This window comes from Musca vetustissima, unplaced genomic scaffold (assembly GCF_032173495.1).
Source record: "Musca vetustissima isolate MV318-11 ecotype Yass unplaced genomic scaffold, APGP_CSIRO_Mvet_v1 utg25599, whole genome shotgun sequence".
In the NCBI taxonomy this organism is placed as follows: domain Eukaryota; kingdom Metazoa; phylum Arthropoda; class Insecta; order Diptera; family Muscidae; genus Musca; species Musca vetustissima.
Window position 1 is genome coordinate 32,617 of NW_026881116.1, and position 25,516 is coordinate 58,132.

A 25,516-nucleotide genomic window follows, 5' to 3' on the forward strand; every position below is an offset into this window, starting at 1 on the left:
GAAATTTTTTATTTTAATAATAAACAAGTCAATTACAACACCTCAAAACTATAAATATAATCGTATATGCGATAATTTGTTTGATCTTCCAAACTTAGTTTATGTTAGAATATGGGGAATATCGGTCCTCTCCATCGGGTGCTTCCCCCACAAAATAGTCAAAATTGGGCTAAAAATGAATTTTATAATATCATGCGACTATCAATATTTATCAGGCGAATGGACTGTAAGATTTTAACCAAACTTTGTGCAACCTATTATCTTTACCAAGTTTAGATCAAGTCCGAAGATGAGACCAATTGGTCCACTCCTCCTGGTACCTCCCTCACCAAGGGTCAATATTTTATAAACTTGTAAACAGGTTTAAAAATGCAGCATTAAAAAATATTGGCATTAGTTTTACCCAGCTACTGCTAAAAAATATTGACATTTTGTCTAAATTGGCAAGAGCAGCCTAGCTTTTTTATTTCGTAGCATTGTGCTTATGACTAATCGGCAGTACGACAACATATTCATAGTTCTTTGTTTGTTAGTCGCGTTGTCAATTACGTTGTAGTTGCTCATTGCTATTTTGTAGTTGCTAACAAGATGTTTAAGCTTTGCATGCTAATTTTTTTGTATGCAGATGTGCTTAGCGGTTCTGCATATTTGTGGATGAATATAGCAAGCAATACTGTAATTTTCGTTGCTTTTGCTATTGGCGTTAACATTTTAAATCCTTCTTGTAAATTTAATTTGAAACGAATTAAATAAGCGATTTGTCAACATTAAATTGGAAATACCTTTGATAGTAACATGTACCTAATTTAAAGCGAATAATATTATAACCTGTGTGTATTTCCAAAAACCTCCGCAAACCATAGACTGAGGTTTATATCTGTCGGCAACACTCCAAGTGACACTTTTTAATTGTTTTGTTGCATTTTTATACATATTATTAAATCAGAGCTTTGGATCGATAAATTTGCTTTTGACAACATTCGACTTTCAAAATCTAAACGAAAATACCTTCTTTTGAAATGTTCGCATATTATGTGTTCAGTGGCAAAAATTGCTAAATTATTTATATTTATAAATATTTTGAAGTTCCCTGCCTCTAAAAGTTCTAAATGCAAGTTGTAACAATCATAGTTAAATTTTGAGAGCAATGAATAGCTTTAGAACATATATTTTGTTTAATTTATTGAAAATATGCCAAGAGACATACATATAATTTAATGAAATTTAATTTTCATTTGATATATGAATTCCATATTTAGAAGGTTTGCCATTATCAATTTTTCAAATGAGACAACCTTCCATAATTATGACATCGGACGTATGGTATGTTATACAGTACAGTACACGTTATAACGAACTATACGAATAGACACGTTCCGGTCCCAAAAACTCTGTATCTATTTTTCATTCAAATCACTACGTTTATAACGAACTTTCTTTAGCAATCTGTATTTTCATTATGTTCTCTCACACTTGATTAAGTTCAACTGGTATTTCAGTACTTCAGTTACATTCATAAATAAGACGTGTTTCACTTTGGTAACGTTGTTAGGACACTACAAATACAATTTTGAAGTAAAATTAAAAACAATTATGTAACAAGTTCAAATTGTACAGCGGTGTCATCGAAGAATTCACATTGTAGGTGCTGAGTCGATATATAATAATAATCGAGACATACAAAGCAGTCCGTCCATATGGTAGGGTAACGATGATGTATACCTCATCTGCAGATCGTGGTCCAACACCAACACCAACACAAATATGTACACCATTCCCCACACATGTTTTCCTTGGGTATTGTATGTAGCCCACTTGTGCTGAATGCATACCCAAATGACTGTTGTTTTTGTTTTCATTGTATCGTTGTTGTACGTGATTTTAGTAAATGTCAACATTGCCAAGAGCTCACAAATAGTATTTGACGACAAAGCGTATAATCATTCTCTTCCCCTCTCTCTTTTACTTTTCTAAAATTGTTCTCATTTGAGCATGGCTGAACGATCTGCAGGTTAATGGAGTGGTTTTCACTTTTTATTTACTTTTCATTGGCGAGCGCTTTTTATAATCGGCTTAAAAGTTATTTTTTGTGCATGGTTCAGGGTTGCCGCATATATAAAATATTCAATATTGCTATAATAGCTAAATGATTCGAATGGTCGTATTGCTCCCAATTATGTCGAATCACCAAATGAACTAAACAAAATTGAAAAATTATAAAATTGGTCCAATCAGTTTGTATCTCACTTAAAATCGGCGAAATCCGCTTTTATATCCATCACTATGCCAAGGGTTAACTTACAGGCATTCCATTCAGCAGCAATAATATCAAATAAATATTTTCTTTAATTTCAATTGTTATCTCATTGCTTTTATTCGATTTCAATTTTAATTGAAATTTTTGACTACTCCTGTTTATTATAAACGCCAGTATTTGCAGTTACTTTATATTTTACTATGTTTTTTTTTACTTTCAAATAACTTCAAATTTTGTTCAGATTCCATTTAGGATAGTTGCTTTAACGCCTAATTGCATGATTTTTTCTTTTTGATGAGAGATTTTATGCTCAGAATGAAGGAAAAAATATTAAAACCTTTTAGCACCTACTTATACAATAAATTTAACAAACAACTGCATGGATATGTGAAATTCTGCGATATATATTATTTAAGGCAAACTTTTTTAAATCGCCTTTAAAATAACAGGAACGTGTGTAAGAAACCTTTCATACACTGTTTTTTAATTTTTCGTCACTATTGTAGCAATAAGCTAGAGCTGTAAAATATGGCGACCATCATACGTGCTCCTTTTTAGAGGGTAATCATTTATTTTAACTGGCTGTCATCTATAAAACGTGTGTCCTCTATTTGTCATCTATTTCAATAATCGCCTCTTTTCGCATCTATTTTTTAAACCTCGATCAATTTTTATTTCATATGCGTGTCCTCTATCTGTCATCTATTTCAATAATCGCCATCTTTTGGAATCCATTTTTTAAACCTCGATCAATATTTATTTCAGTATATTTAAATATATTTTTTCTATAAATAATGAAAAATGTTTTTTTTTAATTTTTTTTTTTTTTGATTACATGGCTGCTACATTGAAAATGTTTAAATTGAGTTTCGTGGCACTGTTGGTCGGTTTCAGAACCTATACAAATCTTCTGTAAATCGAAATTGTTTTCGAGCAATATTAAAGAAGGTCCACATATCTGAAAATTATAATATATCGGGCATGTTCTGGCATTCACTTCAACGAAAGAAGTATATCGAACACACGTCGAGCTGTTCTGTAACACTTTACACCCGTTTGAAGTGGGGAGTATTCATGTTATTCTATATAAAAAAATATTATTTTTTTAAATAAAAAATGCACATGATTATAGATTTATAGGTTATTATTGTGTATAATTTGTTTAAAATCACAAAATTTAGATGCCATTAAAAACCATTTGTTTTGCATTTTTTTTCGAACGAATTTCTCGCTTGACACAAACAGCTGATTTGAAATATGATATTACAGAGTCTTTCATACATATAATTAATGTTGTGAATAATTAAATATTAAAAAAATAATAATGTAATTATCGTTAAAATTAACGAGATTACTAAAAATGACAGAAACAATGTTAAAAACTAATACAATTTATATTGAATGGCAACACTATTTCTGCAAATTTTATTTTTGTTGTGCAGAAGTTCGAAAACTTCAATTTACGTGAGAAGCAGAACAAGGGGTAACTTTTGAGGGGAAGTGTATGTTTATGATATCGAAGAAAATAGTAAAATCTAGTAGGTTCTTGCAGTACGGGAACAGACCAATATTTGTGTTTTAAAATATGTAAATGTCAAATACAAACAATTGTTTAATGTTTTCTTGGTGTTATCTATTTTCAAATAAATTATTTAACTTTTTTCTTGATGTCATCTATTTTCATTTCCAATTCTGGTCCCCTTCTGTAAAGTGACTTGAAAAATCAATTCATATAATTCAGAACAGCAATCACCCCACTCGTATGAGTTTTCGAAGACAAACCAAATCCAACAAAATTTGTTCCGGAACGAAGCATTTGGAAGCAAATGGTCGCCAGTTTATTGCTGTGAACCAATTCAAGCTATATAAAAATTTATTCCCCCCGAAAGTATGACTACCATATGTGCGTAATTATGAATGTATATGTTTGGCCTACTGCCAAAAACACGGTATTTCTATAAACTGGTTTTTATACGATTGCTTTATTTAATATGTAGATTCAGTTTCTAGTTTTATTTTGGTCTGGACTGGTTTTAAATGTACATACACTGTGGAGGTGAGACATAGAAAGCGTTCTATTGACGTTAGCATTAACGCATTGTGATGAACATTGAAGTGACAATTCGCGTGTATGTGTTACCTACTACAAAAGTAGTACGGATTATGACCATTGCCTTAATATTCTTCTTTGAATTATTTGTTTTCTGTTTTGTTTTTTAGTATGCATTTATACAATACAATACAACTAAAAGGAAAAATGTTGAACTTTAAGCTCGATTTAAATTGTATTACATGTGTTATTTTTGGCAGTTATGCGTTTTGTTTTGCAGGGTACATGATAAATTTATCGAGACACGATCAACAAAAAGTAACTTTTTTAAAATATTTTGTGTTTTGAGCATGGTGCATTTGAAAGAAAGGTTAATATATTTTTTTAAAAAGTGTTTTGTTCTAAAGGCGGAAATTCTAAGATACATCTTTTGTAGTATAAAATTAATGTATAAAACAACCGTTACAACTTAAAAAATACACCCAGAGAATAATGAAGAAAACGTTAATGATAGACAATAATTATCGAGAAAAAAGGTAGAAACATTTTATTTCAAAATTAAACACTGTTGATTCGAAAATAAACCAAGAAAAAGTGTCAGTCGGAGTTGCCGACAACCTATGATTTGGGATGTTTTCGGAATTACACGCATGTTTTATTATTTATCCGAAACCTGTTGGATTGTGCAAAGTATATTTTTTCTTTACTCTGTTTATAACTGCCCCTCAAGGGGGGCACTTTTGAACAAGGCTTGACATTTTTGAACGGCTTGGTTTTTTGCAGTGTTTATGTTAAAATATAAATATATTTTATTCAAACATATCAGAAATGCATTTATTTATTAAAAAATATATACAAAAATTTTCGAAAATTAAAAATTCAGATCAAAATTTATTAAAACATAAAATGACATAAAAACAAAAATTAATATGGTGAAAAATACATTTAATTTCGTAGTCATGAAATTTTGAGAAATCGAAGCCAAAAGTTAAAAACTCAGTTTTTTAATCGAATTTAATGGGCATGTTCAAAGGTGCCCCACCCGTGGCATTTTAAGGAAATGTATAATTTTTTTTGTAATAAATATATATGAAAGAAATTACATTAGTTGTGTTTGAAATGATTACTGAAATGCAAAAAATTTGTTTAACGAAAGAAAACTTTCACAGAATTCTTCCTGCACACTTACAACCAAAAGGAAAAAGTTTACAATTACACTGCGAAAACATGTTCACCCATGTACAATTTGTCGACAACTTAAAAAGCTAGCAAAAGTGGTTTACGCAGATAAAGAACAAGATTGCCATATACAAAATTGTGGTAGCGGGTCGGAAAAAAATTAATCCAAGATTTTAGAGCGCTGTTCGAAGGTGCCCCGTTCAAAAGGTGCCCCCTCTCCCCTATATATGTATATTTCTCTATTTAAATGTATATATTTTTAATTTTATGGACAGGTTCGTTATGCATGATAGTCACAACACATCCACTTTTTGTGTACAATACACAATTACAGATATTTTTTAAAGTCAACTATGAACATTTTCTCAAAATGTTGTTAATTCAATTTGGTAATGTCTGGAATTAATTCCAAGTAGATTGCATGTTGATTTAATGCAATCTGCGGAATAAAAAGAAACAATGTTCAATATTGTTCAACATTAATTCCAACATAAAAAACAAATTTTGCAATTCAAGGCATAATGTTAATTCTGAATTGAACATCATTGATTGAATGTATTTCAATGTTATATTTCGTTTACATTGAACTTTATTGATTTAAGATGGTGCGATCTTATTTTTAAGTTGTGATTGTTTTCTGAGCGTGCTTAAAAGTAATAAACACAATATAATCGAAAAAATATATGACTGCAGGAGTGGAACGACAATGTTGTCAGATTCTTAAAGATAATGTTCATTATTCTAAAGGAATGTACCAAAAGTTTAAAAATTAAGTTATTTCGTAATAATATTCGAAGGGCGTAGTCCATTTGTTTGCACGCTCGAATTAAATACACTACTAAATTATGATACACAATTAGGAAGATCAGTGCCCACATCGATCAACTCCCCAAAACGAAAAATTGAGCAAAGCCATCATGGTATGTGGTTGTTTCAATTGTTTCCATCGTTTGAAACATGATACAATTATACAAGGAAACTGTAAAGCACACCACTGATTTAATTCCAACATATTACTCATGTAATTTTCTTCGATATGACAAATTATAAAAATACCCAGCAAGAATTGTTATTTATTAAATGTTCTTCAGTATTCAATTGACTTGATCTATCTGATAGGAAAGATTGTGGTAGTACATTATTCTTCATAGAATAATTCCCGACTTCCAGTATATCCATACGTGTGTGTTATACACATACAACAGACAATTCGGTCAATTAGAGGAATGTATGGAGGCGATATAAATAAAAATTTCATTCGAGTTTTTCAATTTTATTCAGAAAATTTATTTTTGCATTTCTAAAGTAAATAAAATTCCATGCGTTTTGTTTCTATTTTTGACATATAAAGGTCCACTATTTTATTTACATGTGTCATCTTCTTATTCTTCTAAATTAATAATAGGTTTAGGTATTCAAATTGTCCCACTGACAATTACTGATATAAATGAACCAAAAACAAAATTTGGATTATCTTCCAATATACCATTACAACATTACTCTTCTAAAAATGGAAGACAAAAATATTTAACATATTTCTCTTAGTCAACAATTGGTCTGTTCCACTACTTTTTTTAATATTAAATCTATTAAAATAATAATGTCAAAATATCTCTTAGAGTAGAAAATAATGCGAAAAGTTTTGGGGCGAACAACTGTAAAAATGTCATAATTAAATAGCAATACCTTGAGATCAACACAGCAACCCATCATTTGCATTCCTAGTTACCATTTTTACTCGGCCAAACATCTTGAGTAAAAAGTTTACAAAGAGAACGCCATTTTGTTTAGTGTTCTCTTAAATTCGGTTGAAAGTTTTACTAGTTTTGTGGGTTCGGGCACGATTATATATATATATATATGTATATATATACTAGCAGACCCGGCAAACGTTGTTTTGCCTTATCAGAATTGCATCAATATGGGGTGGGTCAAAATTAAAGAATTCATGGAAAATATATTTCAGACCCTATTTACCAAAATTGTACGTCAAATTTCCACAATCAAAAAATATTATGCATATTTGTTTCCTCATGACGGTAAACCTTCATTTACTGATACTCCAGTATATTAAGTAATATTGTTATTGTTAAATATTAAATAATGTCAGTATATGTGGTATTTCAGTTTATCAATTGATCGAATTTATGCCACCAAACATTTGTAAGTAGAAGGTTAAGTTTTGATCCAACTACTCTTATCACAAAAGATAATTACTATTCCTATTTTGATCACATTCGATTAATAAATCCTATAAAAGGTGTGTGTTCAATTACTCCAATCTCCGACTTTTTATGTTTTTCTCAAATTTTTCTTTGGTAAAACTCTTCCCAATGCAATTAAAAACAATCGAAGAACAATCACATCATGAATAATATATTTGAGGGAGCATAAAGGCACATATAAGATAGACACCTAGAGCATCTAATGCGCAGTTGTCTCCATATAGGATTCATATTTATATATATATATATATATATACTTCCTGAATATAATAAATTGACAATAATACCTTCCATAGCTAGCTAAATTGTTGAGGTATTTATAATGGACATTTTGGTATATCCTATGTATACGTATTGACATTTTTCACAAATAAAGCCTGTTTTTTTCCTATTTAGAATACGTTCAAGTTTCAGCCAATGATTCAGATATAGTGTGAGATATATGTCATGTGTTGGTTTTATAAGTTAAAAAATTGGCTCACAATTATTGTAATGAGGTTTAATTATATTTGTCCATATTTTGGCATAGTACTATTACTTTGAACGTAGTAACAAATACCGTATACATTGCCTTTTATTCGGTATTGCATGTAGGATAAGGAACTTCTCTGTAAATTGTCGGTATAGTATCACTTTATGGCATTTCCCACATAATGGCAGGCATATCGGTCCAGCCGTTCCTTCGAAATATTTTTTGCAAAATTTTCGCAGATTTTTCTCAAAATGTTCTTGCATAAAAGCCTCCCCTCTTCAATTACTGGCAAGTGAAAGAAATTTTGAGTCAAATCGTTGCCGGCGTTCTCAATTGATGAGTTACTATACAGTTTTAAATCACTTTTATAATTAGATTTAAATTAATTTTACTTCAATTTGATAAGTTATTCATTTTTCGCGTTTTTCACGAAAACAGGTTATGTATGAGTCGGTGTCGGAATACTTAGCGTCGGCACACACCGATTAAGCACCCAATCTCTAATCGGGCAAAACACAAAGAAGCTATATATCGCGCCATCTGTCGGACGAACTTAAAATTAAACACAAAAACACTACTCACGCCCCATAGGACATATACGTAATGTTTGGTCAAAATCGGTGCATTAGTTCTTGAATTATAGTAAAAAACCACAAAAAATCTAAATATTGCGCCATCTGTCGGATGAACAAACTACACAGAAACACTCCTCACGTCCCATAGAGCATGTACATACAATTTGGTCCAAATCGGTGCAGTAGTTTTTGAGTTTATCGATCACGAACATACACGTAATTTTTATATATATAGAGATAGAGATATATATTTATATCAATCATAAGTTTTGTTGTTCTACGTTTGGAAAGCCACCTTTATAAACAAATTAAAGGTCCTGATGTATAAGACATTGCAACAACTACTAGGAATTAATAAATATTTCTTAAAACAACTATATAGTGAAGATGAAAACTCAAAAGATGGAAGTTAACAATTCGACTTCGAAAGTCTTTAATGAAGAAATACAGTGTATTTTTGTATAATGACATCTACAATACCAAAACGATGGTTTGAGTAGTACAACATAGTCTTTGTATAACTTCACATAAACTTTTTCTGACATTTTGAATCTGGACTTAATGTTTTTTTGTATTAGTTCGGCTATAGCCTGAATTATTAAAAAATATTAAATTTCTAAAACTTCCTCGAAAAGCCGGCTTACATTTCATTAAATAATATATGTATAAAAAATCTTTCGATGTCATTTGAGATGTTTTATACCTCTCTAATTATTAAAAAGTCTATATATTTTTTAACAAACATACAAATGACTTGTGTGACTTTTAATGTCATTTTTTAATGTCGTTTATTTGGCCCATCTCTAACAATTGAGAGAATTTATCGAAGAAAATATAATTTGACAGAATTATAAAAATTAATTGAAATTTCACAATGTTTAAGAAAAATTGAAAACGATGTATGTATGATTGAAAAGTAAAAATTTGAACGGATTTTTCTACATAATTCAATACACATTTCTTCTCAATCGGTTTTAATTAGACACAATAATGGGATATAGCAAGATAAAAATAATCATGTTTTTTGATATATCAAAAACGACGAAACTTTTAGAAAACATTAAAAACTTGAAAGATGGACTTGTTATCAATAGTCGGTGCATATTCTGGCTCACTTATTATACAGCGATTGTATTTAGAAATTAAGTCTACATAGTCGTGCCGCTGGCCTAGTAAAATGGTGGCGAGAGTGTTAGATGGTGCAGCACGAAAATATTAAATATCAACATATTTTTTAAGAAATCCACACTGCGCGTCGATATATCTAATACATTTTACTAAACCGAGCAAACCCCTAAACAATGCTAAAACACGGACTTACGTTCAATAATGACAGAAATGCAACTAACCAAAGAAGAAATACTAGATACCATATAAACAACAACGACGAATTCAAATTGACTCTTTAGGTTTAATGTCGTAGTCGAGCATTATGGCAGAAACCGATCTGTACGATAAAACAAACTCTGAAACATTTCTCCAGTATGGCTCCGATAAGCAACAGCAACCAATTGTGGTGGTGGTCGGCGATGGTCGCAGCCGTGTTCGAAAAGTGGTTCGAACAGCCACACGTCACGTAACGGTGGTCAGTTATTCGACACGGCACAAAGAGACCAGAACACATACATCACATCACGTAACGACTGTAAGGTAAGCCAATAACAATTTTTTCGTTGACATTTAATTCCACGAGCAAAAATTACCAAATGAGCAAAGAGGTCCTTTATATGTCCACATTAATTTTCATAATACGTTTACAATGGCAATAAATATATATCATTCAGAATTTTTAATGTTACATCTCAAGAAAATTATTAGCGTTTTTATATAAAAACTGAAAAAACAGGAACAATTATGATATGATCATATGGATTAAGCAGAGTCCAAATAACACAAAATAACAATGAATATGAGTGTTTTTCTGTACCTGTACAATGGCCAGCAATGGACTGAGCTAGTCCGAATTTCCAAAACTACGTACATATTCTAATCCTATATGAATTTCCAAAACTTTCTACAAAGCCAAATCCTACACCCCAACAGTGATCCTATCATCCAATTTCAAGATTCCAGCTCTATCGGTTAACTCAAATCCAAATTTGGTACCATTTAGTACACATTAGTACAAATTTCCAATACGTTTTCCATAGCCCAATCCTACACCCCAACAATGATCCTAACTCCAAATTTTATGATCCCAGCTCTATTGGTTCAAACAAATCCAAATTGTACCAATTATAGTACGATTTAGTACTTTTTGTACACATAAGTACAAAATCTCCAATATTACGTACATATTCTAATTCTACTCTCCGGCGGTATTGTGTAATTTTAAATTTTAGGATTCCAGTTCCATTTGTATCTCCAATTAAAAATTGTACCAAATATAGTACCATATAGTACTTTTCGCATACACGAGTACACGATTTCAAAACCACCTCCTTATATCGACCCTACTTCTCAACCTTAATTCGCATTCCAAAATTCAAGTTTTTAGTTCAATCCATTCAAATGCTACGAAATTGTACCAAATTAAGTACATTTTAGTACTTTTTGCATACTTATAGTTCGAATGTCCAAAAAAACCCTTTGCTATATCTATTTTACACTCCTTCAGTGAGCTTCATTTAAAATTTAAGATTTCTAGCTTTACCGGTTACCCAAACATAAATGGTATCACATTTAGTACTTTTCGTACCGTCCTAGTACGAATTTCCAAAAACCCAGCCTTATATGTCAGCTTTGGACCAAGAGTGACCCTCACCCAAAATGTCAAGATTCTAGCTTCAGCCGTTTCGTCTGGGCGTTGGTGAATCGTTAAGTCAGTCAGTCAATCACTTTACTCTTTTATTAGTATAGATTACAAGATGGTCTTGCCCATTTAGAACGAAGTTTTACAATTATTTAAAATTTATATAATCATTACACATTCGAGGCGTCTTTTATTTTTTTAATTTATCCTTCCTTGACAATCAAATATTATACATTCAAAACGGATATTTTTTTCTTTTACGCGGCAAACTGTATACACTCAAAGTCAAACAACTATGTATTATATCAAACCATTTTCGATTTGAATCAGGTCGGCGACAGCTGTTCAAAGTGGACATAAAATGTGTGTGTTACGAGTTCTATGAGTGTAGATTGGAAGTGTGTCGCGGCTAAAGTCACTGTGTTGAAGGCCTTCCGTTTGTCATTTGGATAAATATGTTCTGCATACAAATGAAGTGCCTGCAAACATTTGTTTACTGGTGTCTTTGCTGTTGCCGTTTCAGTAAATAGGAAACATTGTTGTGATTGTCATAGTCATCGGTAACACCGCTTTTTGTTTCCTCTTTCCTAATAGTTGTATTAGCACGTTCCACAACAAGAATCGCTTATACACATCAATGAACTGTCACCGTGACCCCAAATAATATTTCAATGTAGAAAATATATTGTTGTATGAATTTTATTCACCAATCTAATTGAATTCGAGAAGTGTTAATGCTATATATACATTCGTCTAGTCCTAGTATATACGATAAATATTACCCATTTCAGAAAAAAGTCATTTTCGGTTTAAGAATAAAATGTGTAGACATATTTTCAATTATCTTCGGATGTTTGATGCGTATTCTGTTAAAAACTATAATGATAATAAGTAGGTAATGTTGGTACACATTCGCAGTGATTTCGTTCGTACACCCACCAACATTTTTATTTTATTATTCCAAAAAAGAAAAAATTTTTTTGAATTATATTTTTTATTTTGCTTTGTAACATGCACTTTTTCCAACGATACAGTATGGGCCAGGAATACAATTTTTGGTAAAAAGCCCTTTTTCAAATTTTGGGGGCTTTGAGCTTTCCACCAGTAATTTTTTTTATAACTGCATAATGATATACACCTAAGTCTGTTTTTACACGGTCTTTTTGTACACGGTTTTGATATAACACGGTTTGCAAATTGAATATTTTTAATTTTTTTACACGATTTTAGTCCATTTAGCACGATCTGAAATTTTATGTACTTAAATTTTTTTGTCAAATTTAATTTTTGCGAAGTATGTTCATATCACAAAAAAGTATTTATGAAAGAAAAAAGTCTGAAACCATCTACCGTGTAAAAACAGACTTAGGTGTACTAAAGGTCTTGGGGCCATACAAAGCTATAATACCCTGACAACATAGTTGTGTGGGGTATTAGAATTAGCATTTTTAAAACATTCTGTTTTGAATTTAATTTTAGTACATGTGTGTAATGGTGCGTTACGAGTGTAACATGTGCGTGACGGTGTTCAAAGTTAAAAAAGTATGTGTTAAATCTCAATATAATCTTAAATAACCCTTTATAGCTGAAAAAAAAAATTCGCAATTTTATCTCCATCCAATTCGCAGAAATTTCATATCGAAACTGATATCGAATTTTTAAAGGGAAAATTTTGTAGCGCGTGCGTACGCTAAATTTTTCTTAATATCTCCGAAATGTATAAACATATTCATAAAAAATTGCAAAAGAAATTTGGGAAACAAATTTTTCTTAACTAAACAAACGATTATATTTCGCAAGCTGTAACAGTGCGTGACATGGAATTCGTGATATAACCTTGAGATGTGTCAATTAAAGAGATGGAACTGGTGATTATAACGAAAGTGAAAATTATTAGTAATTATAAGATAATCATCAAAAATTTCGTGTATAAAACTCATAATTATGATTTTTTCCAAAACATTCGAGTTCTAGAACCTAGTGTCAAAGGGTATTTTAATGGAACACCAATCGGCGTCTTAATATGTTCTCTATCCAGAATTTTGCGACCGTCTGCGACCGTTCATACATAAATTTCATATTTCGTTGCCGACGATTAATCAACCGAGGGTTGTTATGTTTGTGGAAAACTTATAAGGAAAAGAGAATTTCATTTTGCGTATTGCTATTTTATTTTAACTTATTAAAAACTGTTAATAATAATATTAAAAACTAAATTATATATAAAATAAAAACCATTAGAGATGGTTCATCGAGCTTGAGGTCAATGTTTTGTATTTATTTATTATTTTCCAATATTTCGAAATTCGTTGAATTTCATCTTCAGGGAAGTTGATCTACAATAAATAAACATATACAAAATTAGAATATATATCACAGCTTTTTAATACTATAAAAACATATAACTCATAAGATATGATCGCTTACTTTTAAATAACAAACATTAAATAATTATCTTAAAACTAGCGTAGTGTGACTACCAATTTCAAAATTTTATTGCACTTTATGATGTATTTGTTATTTGTTATATTGAAATACAACTAAAATGCCTAGTGTTTAATTTGTGCCTGTAGCAATAAGCTGTGTCCAAAAACAATCCATAAAGTTTTATTTAATTCCAGTAATTTTTTTTATAACTGCATAATGATATACACCTAAGTCTGTTTTTACACGGTCTTTTTGTACACGGTTTTGATATAACACGGTTTGCAAATTGAATATTTTATTTTTTTTACACGATTTTAGTCCATTTAGCACGATCTGAAATTTTATGTACTTAAATTTTTTTGTCAAATTTAATTTTTGCGAAGTATGTTCATATCACAAAAAAGTATTTATGAAAGAAAAAAGTCTGAAACCATCTACCGTGTAAAAACAGACTTAGGTGTACTAAAGGTCTTGGGGCCACACAAAGCTATAATACCCTGACAACATAGTTGTGTGGGGTATAATAATTACCACATTTAAAACATTCTCTTTTGAATTTAATTTTAGTACATGTGTGTAATGGTGCGTTACGAGTGTAACATGTGCGTGACGGTGTTCAAAGTTAAAAAAGTATGTGTTAAATCTCAATATAATCTTAAATAACCTTTTATAGCTGAAAAAAAATTCGCAATTTTATCTCCATCCAATTCGCAGAAATTTCATATCGAAACTGATATCGAATTTTTAAAGGGAAAATTTTGTAGCGCGTGCGTACGCTAAATTTTCCTTAATATCTCCGAAATGTATAAACATATTCATAAAAAATTGCAAAAGAAATTTGGGAAACAAATTTTTCTTAACTAAACAAACGATTATATTTCGCAAGCTGTAACAGTGCGTGACATGGAATTCGTGATATAACCTTGAGATGTGTCAATTAAAGAGATGGAACTGGTGATTATAACGAAAGTGAAAATTATTAGTAATTATAAGAAAATCATCAAAAATTTCGTGTATAAAACTCATAATTATGATTTTTTCCAAAACATTCGAGTTCTAGAACCTAGTGTCAAAGGGTATTTTAATGGAACACCAGTCGGCGTCTTAATATGTTCTCTATCCAGAATTTTGCGACCGTCTGCGACCGTTCATACATAAATTTCATATTTCGTTGCCGACGATTAATCAACCGAGGGTTGTTATGTTTGTGGAAAACTTATAAGGAAAAGAGAATTTCATTTTGCGTATTGCTATTTTATTTTAACTTATTAAAAACTGTTAATAATAATATTAAAAACTAAATTATATATAAAATAAAAACCTTTTGCAAGTAATAATCGTTGCTTTTTTTCTTCAATGGGCAAAACTGAACCTGAAAAATGTTCTCCCTGATTATTTTCCGTAAAAATAACTCCAAAACTAATATATAAAAAAATAATTTTTCATAATGAGTATTTAGTACTATAAAAATGCTATGGGTATGGATATTTCGAAACAAACATTTGCTTTATCGAAATACATATTTTTGATCATGGCACTGCGTAGAATTTTCTGTATTTAGAGCTACTGAATTTAACCAAAATTTTTAACTTGTATGCACTTTATGATGTATTCGTGGCGAAAGAGGTTATAGCTTAACGTGGTACTATATTGAAATACAACTAAAATGCCTCAGTGTTTAATTTGTGCCATTAAGAAAACGCCGTCCAAAAACAATCCATAAAGTTTTATTTAATTCCGTATTATAACGATTGTTATTAAATAATACAACTTTTTTGTCTTCTTAAAACTTAAAAACGCACTTAAAGTAAATACATCGGTTTTACGTCGACTTTGTTGTTTGTTTTTATAAATTCAAAATACATACATATTTTATAATAGAAACATTTGGTCACGTCGTCATTTCTGTTAAGCAATGTCGAACTAAACGATTATTTTATGTAGGTTGTGTTTTGTATAACTTATAGAGCCGGGGTATTGTCGACGGGGTATTATATAACATTTAACTGGAAGTGCTATGTTTAAAAACGCCGACTCAGTCGAAGCTCCAGTTCTTAATATATTTTATACATTTGCATCTCAACAATTTATTATGTTAAATTGTATGGAAAATGTTTGCCCACTAATTATTAACAAATATAAACGAAATATCTTTGGCAAAACTTCAATCTCGAAAGAGAAAACTATCTAAAAATCATACAAAATATTTGAAAAAAGAACAAACCATCTAAATCATAATGAAAAATGCGAAAGTGTTTGTTTTCTAATTGCAATACACAAGCACACTGTTCACCACATGGATGGAGCAACTTGTTCCTACTTCTTATCGTATCGCATATTGCAGTGGCTCGCGCAGACGACTTGAAAATACTGTCGAACGTTACACCCAATATTCAGTATGTAGCAATATTCAAAAAACCGTACAAAGAACCCTAAAAAAGGAAATTTCTATTTTGTAAAATCGTATATAAATATTTAATTTAACTCACAATATTTGTTATTAACCCTTTGAGCCCCGAAGGGTTAATAATGAAATATTTTTATACATTAGTCACTATATACATTACTGCTTTATTATTATTAATTAGATTCATATTCAGAACATACGTTAGGAATTTATAAAATATTATATTCCCAAATGTACGATTTAGTATCTTCCATTTTATAATTTCGGGGCTTTATTTTATGGTTGTACAAGGAATAAGATCCTTTTTCAACTCGGCTCTACCAAAATTTCGTGTTGTTCTAATTATTTTGTCACATGCCTCGATAGAATCTTGTGAATGTCCCTGCAATGGTAATGTACTGTACCTGTGCTTTACATATCCAATGCCATGAACTACAATGAAATAATTCGTTGATTCGTCAATATCAACCTTTTAAAATGTTAATTTTTTAATGGTTATTGAAGTCGTCTTAACTTGAACATTCACCGACAACAATTCTGCCTGGAAATTAGTGGGTCCAAAATTAAAATTTCTAAGAATTTTCAGATACAATATTATAATACATACATCCACTCAGTTTTAACCTCAACTGTAGTTATATAGGGACGTATGCTTTCATCAGATACAAATGCACAAGAACAACCCTTGCAGCTGCTGTATTTACTGTACATGTGTTAGTAAATGTTCAATGTTTCATATGGATATAGACACACACACACATAGTAACGGTGTGTCTGAGGATATAGCAAAGGAATTTGTTGTTGTTGTTTTCAGAAGAGAAGATACACACATTGTATGGCAGATGTTTTGCTTTCAAAGGATATTCACACCCGTTGTGCACTGGCTTGAAACATTCGCATACATCGTCAACAATAACAACAACTTGTTGTGATTATATGATCACCTATTCACTTGCAATCCACACGTAAGGGAATTTACCTGATTTTTTTGTTTGTTTGGAAGGAATACACCTGGCAACGTTTCACTTACAATTTGCAATTGGGTACCTGTTTCAGAAATGACTACGTTTTGCTGTTATTATTTGATCACATTCTGCACAACTACAATCACAGCACTTGTAAATCATAATTGGGATAAGAAAGCAAATCATCATTCTGTGTTAAAGAAAAAAGAGACTACTACATTTAAGTACATGCCTTCATAAAAGATCCTCAAATACATACGAAATAGCTTTGATCCTATTTATGTGACAGTTCCTACGGCGGCAGTGCTGTGATACATACATCTGTTGTATATATGTGTTTGTAGAGACAGCTTCATTGTGTACATTTCTTACAGACAGTGAGTGAGCATCCTGTTAAGTGGCTCTTCATGTCCCTTCATCGCATATGTCGCAGTTTAAGTGTGTGTGTGTTTAAGGGTATACACGGCAAGCAGCATGTTGCCTGTTTGCAACTTCTATCGCTGTGTTCACATTAAGGTGTAATTGGTGTTGTCGAAGAAGCCAATGCTCGGTTTAGTTTGTTTTAGTCCGTGGATGGGATAACACGCGCATGCGCACAATGTGCCACTGATTCCAAAAAAAAAAAAAACTAACTGAAAACCGTTTTATCACATTGCGTTGGTTACTTACCATACGTTGTTGTAGGGACAAAAATAATAAAGAATGGAACTGTCTGTGTTGTGATATAAATTAAAAGAAATAAATAAAAAAATAAAGGAAATGTGTTTCAGATAATTAAATACTAAAATAGTAAATAGAACTGTGATCCCCAAAATATTGTGATAGAAATCGAAGAACACATAAAATGATAATTTGTATATCGGGATTTATAATCGGGGAAAGGTATAATAATTTATAGATGAAAAAACATACACAATTTCAAAGACACTTTTTCGATTTTATTTGCCAACATTTTTGTTATTCCAAGATTGTCATATTTATTCAATGTAATTTTTTTCAGCTTTCCTCAAAAATCCATTGAACGCAGTGGTTCGACACAGTACGGTATTGCCGGAATCCCAGGTTCGAACACTTCCGGCTCGGAAAGCGGAGGATACGTTTACCTACAACAGCACTATGTACCATCGACCGCATCCTCAAATTCGGTAAATTCAATGAATTATCATAGTGATAATCAGTCTGCAATGATCTTCCAGCACCACCCACAATCGTACGCATCGTGCCATCAGCAGCAACAACAACATTTGCCAATAAATATGCATGGAGGTAATACAGTTGTTAATTGTTTTCTTCTGGCAAACTCGTAACGATTTTTTTTGTGTATCTATTTTTAAATAGGTGGCCTACACTATGCCCATCATATCAGCACACATGACCATGGACATCACAAAAACATTCACCATGTCCACGGACATCATCAACATCACTATCATCACGGCGGAGCAGTTGTAATGGCTGGCAGTGGAGTTGGGACCGGAACTGGCTGTGGCGTCCCCGGTACGTCTCCATCGTCTATGCACCAACAAAATGTGAATAAGAAGACCTCAATTCGTAATGGCAGCGAAGTTTTAAAGCGTTCTAGAACACAGTCAGCGTAAGTATATGAGAATGAAATTAAATGTTATACATATGGTTATAGAATGTATTACTAAATTATATATATATATATATATATGCAGACTAAAATTAAAAAACAATGTGATCTAGTTGTGACTGCAGTATTTAAATTTTCTAGTTCACCTCTTTATAAATTACTACATAGAAGTATTTTCATAAAATATTAATAATTATAGGAAAATTGTAAATTGCAACTCTGTGTGACTGATAGATAAGTGGATAAATTGTATAAACATAAAATGGAAAATGTAATTGTTGAAAGGTACTCCTACATTCGGTTGTTTGATCGAATAACTAATTTGAGTGTTATTGCAACACTTGTCGGAGGAAGAACTGTCGATGTATTGCAATGTCATTGTGTGTAGAAATGTTTCATATTTTTATGCTTTTCAACCAAGGCTAAATAAACATTTTCCGCATCAGTAATATATCAAAGTCAAAATCCACCACAATCATTCTTTAGGACAGAATAAGCATGCTGTATAAAGTCAAATAGTATAGTGTCATATATCTGCGATTTCGCATATTTTGATTCAAAAAAATTGCCCAAAATGAAAATATAAAAATGGCTGTGTCTGGTTTACTCGGTATTTGGTAACAATTGTTACCAAAAGTTACTGGATGTTGTCTGTTTACTCCAAAGTCCAGTAAAAGAGAGCGAAAAGAGAGAGCTAGTTTGACAGTCCTACGAGAGAGCCTACTGAATGTTGGAGTAGGATTTAACCAGGACAATTCGATGTATTTCAAAGGGCGATGAATTCAAAATTTGACCGAAGTCAAGAATTTTTTTATTTACGAATTTTATTCCTTAATAAGTCTATAATGAACATTTCAGCATTTTAAATTAAATTACGAGATATTTTGCAAAATCTTACTGGATGTTGTCTGTTTACTTTTCTCGGTATTATTCAGAAGAGAATAAAAACGGCTTACTCTCTGGAATAGAACGTACTGAGTAAATTTTACTGGAAAAGTAAAATTCGCATAAAATTTGCATAATCCATCCAATCCAATAATAAAAATAATAAATGATTTGAACCGCTGTTTTGTTGTCAAATTATTAAAAATATTGCTGCAACAATGATTTTTTGCGATTCTGTAGCAAACACGCACCAACAAACCCACATACTGGGTAAATGATTAATACAATAGATAATGTACACTAAAAAAACAGGTGTTTTAGCTTTCGGTTTTCTTATATATTTGGAATACATGGACGGTTTCACACAACGAACTTGTTTTGATAAACGTATACTCACTTATACATTTATAGACTCAATGTTTATCTATGTGTGTATACATACCCATAGAGAGATCTTCGTCTGTTTTTGTTTCATTATTGTGTGAATTTGTTTTGTTTGTTTTTTTATTTTTTGCCAAATAAATTGACGCAAAAGAAAGAAACAATTGTTATCTTATCGACTAGCAGCAAATTCTTCGACTACGATAAGACAAGGAGACAAATGTAAATACAAACGTTATTTTTTAAGAGACAACACTCGCACTAGTATAATATTTTGCAGATACTGGTTTCGATTGCCTTCGAATGATGGGCAACATTTTAGTTATAGGATATTTAATGAGAAGTCTACTAAAAGTGCTAATCTATCTGTGATTCTCAGGTACGAACTGTCACAAGATTTGCTGGAAAAGCAAATAGAGTTACTGGAACGTAAATACGGTGGCGTGAGAGCTAGAAACGCTGCTATAACCATACAGAGAGCCTTCCGGCACTATATGATGGTAAAGAAATTTGCCTCGATTACAGCAATGGCCAAAGCAGAAAAGCGTCTGAGCCGTCGGACTATGGTAGTGGGTGCTGGCAGTGGGGTGGTGGATGACACCATAGTCAATACTTCTTTATCATCGGCTTATGGCGGCAACGTGGAATCTCAACCACTAGATGGAACAAATGTGAACGCGACAGGAAACCAACAGCAGCCTCGAGTTACTATAATGGCTGGTCCACCTGGAGTTGTTAGTGGTCATCAACCATTGTCTTCGGGGTCGAGAACACCACCAACACGATCATTATCAATGCGTGAACGGCGTCACGTGGACGGAGGTACAATACCGCGAAGTCAATCGGGTAAGATGGGCAATGGTGATAAAAATTCTAAAATTTATAATCGTATTTCTGTTTTTTTTTTCAAGGAATGTCTAACACTTCTATAACAAGTTGTGCATCCACGGGTGGAAGTGGTTCAAGTCATCCACATGTAAATCTGTTACATGCTGCCGAACCTCACTATTACGCAGTACATAACCTTAGCGGAAATCAAATGGCCGCATATTGCGGCAGCTACCATTCTGTACAACACGATGCAAGTTTTGCTAGTTCGGCAAATAGCTCACATCTCGACTCGTCCCTTAATGTATCGTGGGTGAATAATAGTGGCACATCTCCACATACCCCATACTATTCAGCTGCTCAAATCTATATGCGTCCACGGGGCTCGTCATCCTCGTCGCAGGAGCGAAAAAAAGTTCCACCAGAAGTTCCGAAAAGAACTTCGTCTATTACTGCACAGCAGCACAGCCAAATGCAAATGCAACAACACCAAGCTCATCAGCAAATGATGATAATGCGCCAAACGCCCCCGCCTCCTTCAATGATGCGTACCAATGGCTTGTGCAAGTCGGCCGAAAATGGAAGCCTAACTTCAGTACAAAGCTCAGGTAGTGATTCTAGCGCTACATCCGTGGAACGTAATGCGGTTAGTGACATGGGTTCAGACCGATCTAATTCACCAAATACATGGAAACGTGGCACCAATCTAAATAGTTCCCAACAGTTTGTTCACAATTCCGACCCTGCCTATGCTCACGCACAAAATTCTGCCGCAATTGCATCTGCTTTGGCCACTGGTGCAGTTGGTGTAGAGGATCATGCTATGTCTTCGCATACGAGTGCTGCTCAATACGAGCAACATGAGACACAGGAGCATCATCAAATGATTGCACCACCTGCGCAAGCTCCCAACTATAAAGTTTCTGAAACGATTCGGAAGCGCCAGTATCGCGTTGGACTCAATCTCTTCAACAAAAAGCCCGAGAAAGGTATAACGTATTTGATACGTCGTGGTTTTCTGGAAAATACGCCACAAGGCGTTGCTCGATTCCTCATTACTCGAAAGGGGCTGTCACGTCAGATGATTGGAGAATATTTGGGTAACTTGCAGAATCCGTTCAATATGGCAGTACTCAATTGTTTTGCCATGGAACTGGATTTGTCGGGAATGCAGGTGGACGTGGCTCTGCGCAAGTTCCAGGCCTACTTCCGCATGCCTGGCGAAGCTCAGAAAATCGAACGTCTGATGGAAGTCTTCTCCCAACGCTTTTGCCAATGCAATCAAGATATCGTAGGACGCCTACGATCTTCAGATACAGTGAGTATAACTGGACTCATATTGTTTTACTTTTCCTCCTAAAAAATAATGAATTTCTTTTGCAGATTTTTGTACTAGCATTTGCTATTATTATGTTAAATACCGATCTTCATACACCGAATTTGAAACCAGAGCGGCGAATGCGTGTGGAAGACTTTATCAAAAACTTACGTGGCATTGACGACTGTCATGACATTGACAAAGATATGTTAGCAGGTATATATGATCGTGTCAAGGCCAATGAATTCAAACCCGGCAGCGATCACGTCACCCAGGTGATGAAAGTGCAAGCGACAATTGTTGGTAAAAAACCAAATTTAGCTCTTCCACATCGCCGGCTGGTGTGCTATTGCCGCTTATACGAAATTCCCGACATCAATAAAAAGGAACGTCCTGGCGTTCACCAGCGTGAAGTTTTTCTTTTTAACGATTTGCTAGTCATAACGAAGATTTTCAGCAAGAAGAAATCATCTGTAACATATACGTTTCGCAATAGTTACCCACTAAGTGGCATGGTTGTTACTCTATTGGACGTACCCAATTATCCTTTCTGCATTCAGTTGTCACAAAAGGTGGACGGCAAGATTCTGGTCACCTTTAATGCACGCAATGAACATGATCGTTGCAAATTCGCAGAGGATTTAAAAGAGTCGATTTGCGAAATGGATGAGATGGAAGCTTTACGCATAGAAGCCGAACTAGAGCGACAAAAATCGGCTCGAACACGTGCCACTGGCAACTCTGAGAACCGCGATAGTGGAGTGGCGGATGTTGAAGTTTGTCCATGCCCATATCAAACACCCCAGACGAATGAGCATGCACAAAATACTGCAGACTCGTCGCAACAACTGAAAAGAAGCGCTCTCAGCAACAGTTTGTTGGATATACACGAACAATGTAAGTCATTGCATTAAATATGTACTTTAATGATTACCATTTTAGTTATTCACAATTGTAACGTAATATTCAGCAATGGATCAGAATTATAATTATGACTTTAAAATGTAACGAAAATAATTTAAATACATAAGAAAGAAGAAAATCATTGTTCACATCTGCGGTTTCCAATAATTATACAACATCGCTTGAAATAGTTTTGTTTTAATTAAGTTATTGTTTGTACAATGGTGTTGTTAGCAACAAGAATAGAGCTTTAAATGGAAGAAAGTCATAACCATAGCGTTATAAAATTGAATAAAAACAGATTCATAACTGTTAGAATTGAGACTTAATTGTCAATAATATATGTATTACTAAAATTAAATCCACAAATTTTGCAGGGAAGACACACATGGTTATATATTGATGGAACATTATTAATAGTAAGTTGTTGTATATATTTTCAAAATTGCTATAAGTTAAATGCTTAAACCATGAACTGATTGATCCACGGTTCATCATCATAAGTTCTCATATTTCATTTCATGCAACATTCTTTGCATATCAAAAGTTGGGTTTAGGTTTTGAATATAAAGTACTAGTTTTGTTCTTATCACAAAATAATTAAGTTAATGACAATATATTAAATATTATTATTTTGGGTTAGTAAAACTTCTACAATATTTCAGTTGTTAACTTACCGGATTTATAAGCAAATGCAAATTGGCAGCTATCGATAATTATATATACATTTTTGTCACTAAAAAGTTAAACAATTTCAATGCGTATTCGCATGGAAGAAAAGACTATAATAACATGTTATTATACGTTTTTCTTCGACGCCAACTGCAATTTGTCTGTGCTTGCCTGTGCGTCCTAGTATACATCTGAATAAAATATAAGGCGATCGGTTTTATATTCGAGTTTGGACTGCTAATTTCGTTCTAATGTTTTTTAAATTCATTCTTTTTATGTTTCTTTTTTACAAAAAAAATCTAAGCTATAAATTTCTTATTATTAACAGACATTCAAATAGATAAAACACACACACACACATAATCAACCGACATATTATTTCTTTAGAAAACAATATTTTTTTAATGCAATTTCAGTTAAAGGCAAATATATTTTCTTTTTTCAGTCGGTAGCGATAAGCCACAGAGACGAGGCAGCGTTGGTTCTCTAGACAGCGGTATGTCGATATCTTTTCAATCAACTACAACCAGTAACGCATCACGGGAAAACGCAGCAGTCATTGCTGCCGCAGCCAATGCCGCTGCCGCAAAACTGAGACTAGCTCCACCGGCTGCAAATGTCGGTGGATTGTATATTGCGCCCGGAATGCAAGGTTACAATCAAGTGAATTACATTCATCCACATACGGCTCATATGTTACAACAACAGCAACAACCATCTCAGGCACCCGTAAGTGGCCGAATTCCGGGACGTGAACGAAAACTTTCTCGGTCAGAAGAAAATAGATCCACAGAAGTCTAAACAATTAATATCTCATAAATTATCTATATATTCCTTTTGTTTTGTAAAAAACCTATCCATCGCTTCATTACATTTTTGTTTTTTTTTCACCGTATTTTAGTGTAATGATATTGTCTTCGTATTGGTAGACATAAGTCTTTTTTCTAAAGTAATGCTAAGTACTTTCTCTAAACATAACCAAACACATAAACTCATAATACGTTTATATATGTACATAAGCATATATATATATATTTATGAAATATATAACAAACCTATTAACGTAATTGAACTTGCAGGCCTGCTCTGATGTACTATATATTTTGGGCACGTCGGCATTTATCTATCTATATTTATCAGCATTATTTATGGAAATGTATAAGTAATTATCCTAAACGAATGTTTTGTAAATACATTAATTGACACATGGAAATTAAAAATCAATTTAAAAGAAGAAGAAAAATGTTGTATTATTACACTATCTCGGGGTGGTTTACACATGCAACTCTGCTGCTCCTCTTTACGATTCTCTTTTGAATTTCTTCCCCCCTTGTCATTTGTCTTACCTCTCTGCTTACAAAAGCTGCATGTCACAGTGATTTTTCATTCGTGTTTTTGATAATCCAGGAGGTCCTCCACCTCTTGTGGCAGGTGTCAGGTAAGAGGGGTCTGAGAGTGAGAGAGTAACGGGGAGGTCAAACGAAATAAGATTGCAGTTGGAAGCTGCAGTCGGAGTGGTAAAAAACGCCAGCAAGGCAATGGAGCTCCGAATTATGAGAGTTCGAATGAAAATAATGAAATTAATTTTGATAATGTTAACAAAAATGTAACAACTGAAAAAGAAAG

General features: G+C 32.7%; 1 protein-coding gene across 1 annotated transcript in view; it reads left to right on the forward strand.

Annotated features, from left to right (window-relative positions):
- LOC133327167 (IQ motif and SEC7 domain-containing protein 1) overlaps positions 1-24,708 on the forward strand; it is a 43,406-nt gene extending 18,698 nt beyond the window's left edge. Inside the window, exons 3-9 of the mRNA XM_061535732.1 lie at positions 10,182-10,408; positions 18,310-18,575; positions 18,648-18,903; positions 20,549-21,015; positions 21,081-22,315; positions 22,381-23,212; positions 24,336-24,708. Of these exons, the coding sequence (XP_061391716.1) occupies positions 10,182-10,408; positions 18,310-18,575; positions 18,648-18,903; positions 20,549-21,015; positions 21,081-22,315; positions 22,381-23,212; positions 24,336-24,691 (3,639 nt within the window). The 3' untranslated portion in view covers positions 24,692-24,708. The remainder of the gene's footprint in view (positions 1-10,181; positions 10,409-18,309; positions 18,576-18,647; positions 18,904-20,548; positions 21,016-21,080; positions 22,316-22,380; positions 23,213-24,335) is intronic.
- The last annotated feature ends 808 nt before the right edge of the window (positions 24,709-25,516 follow it).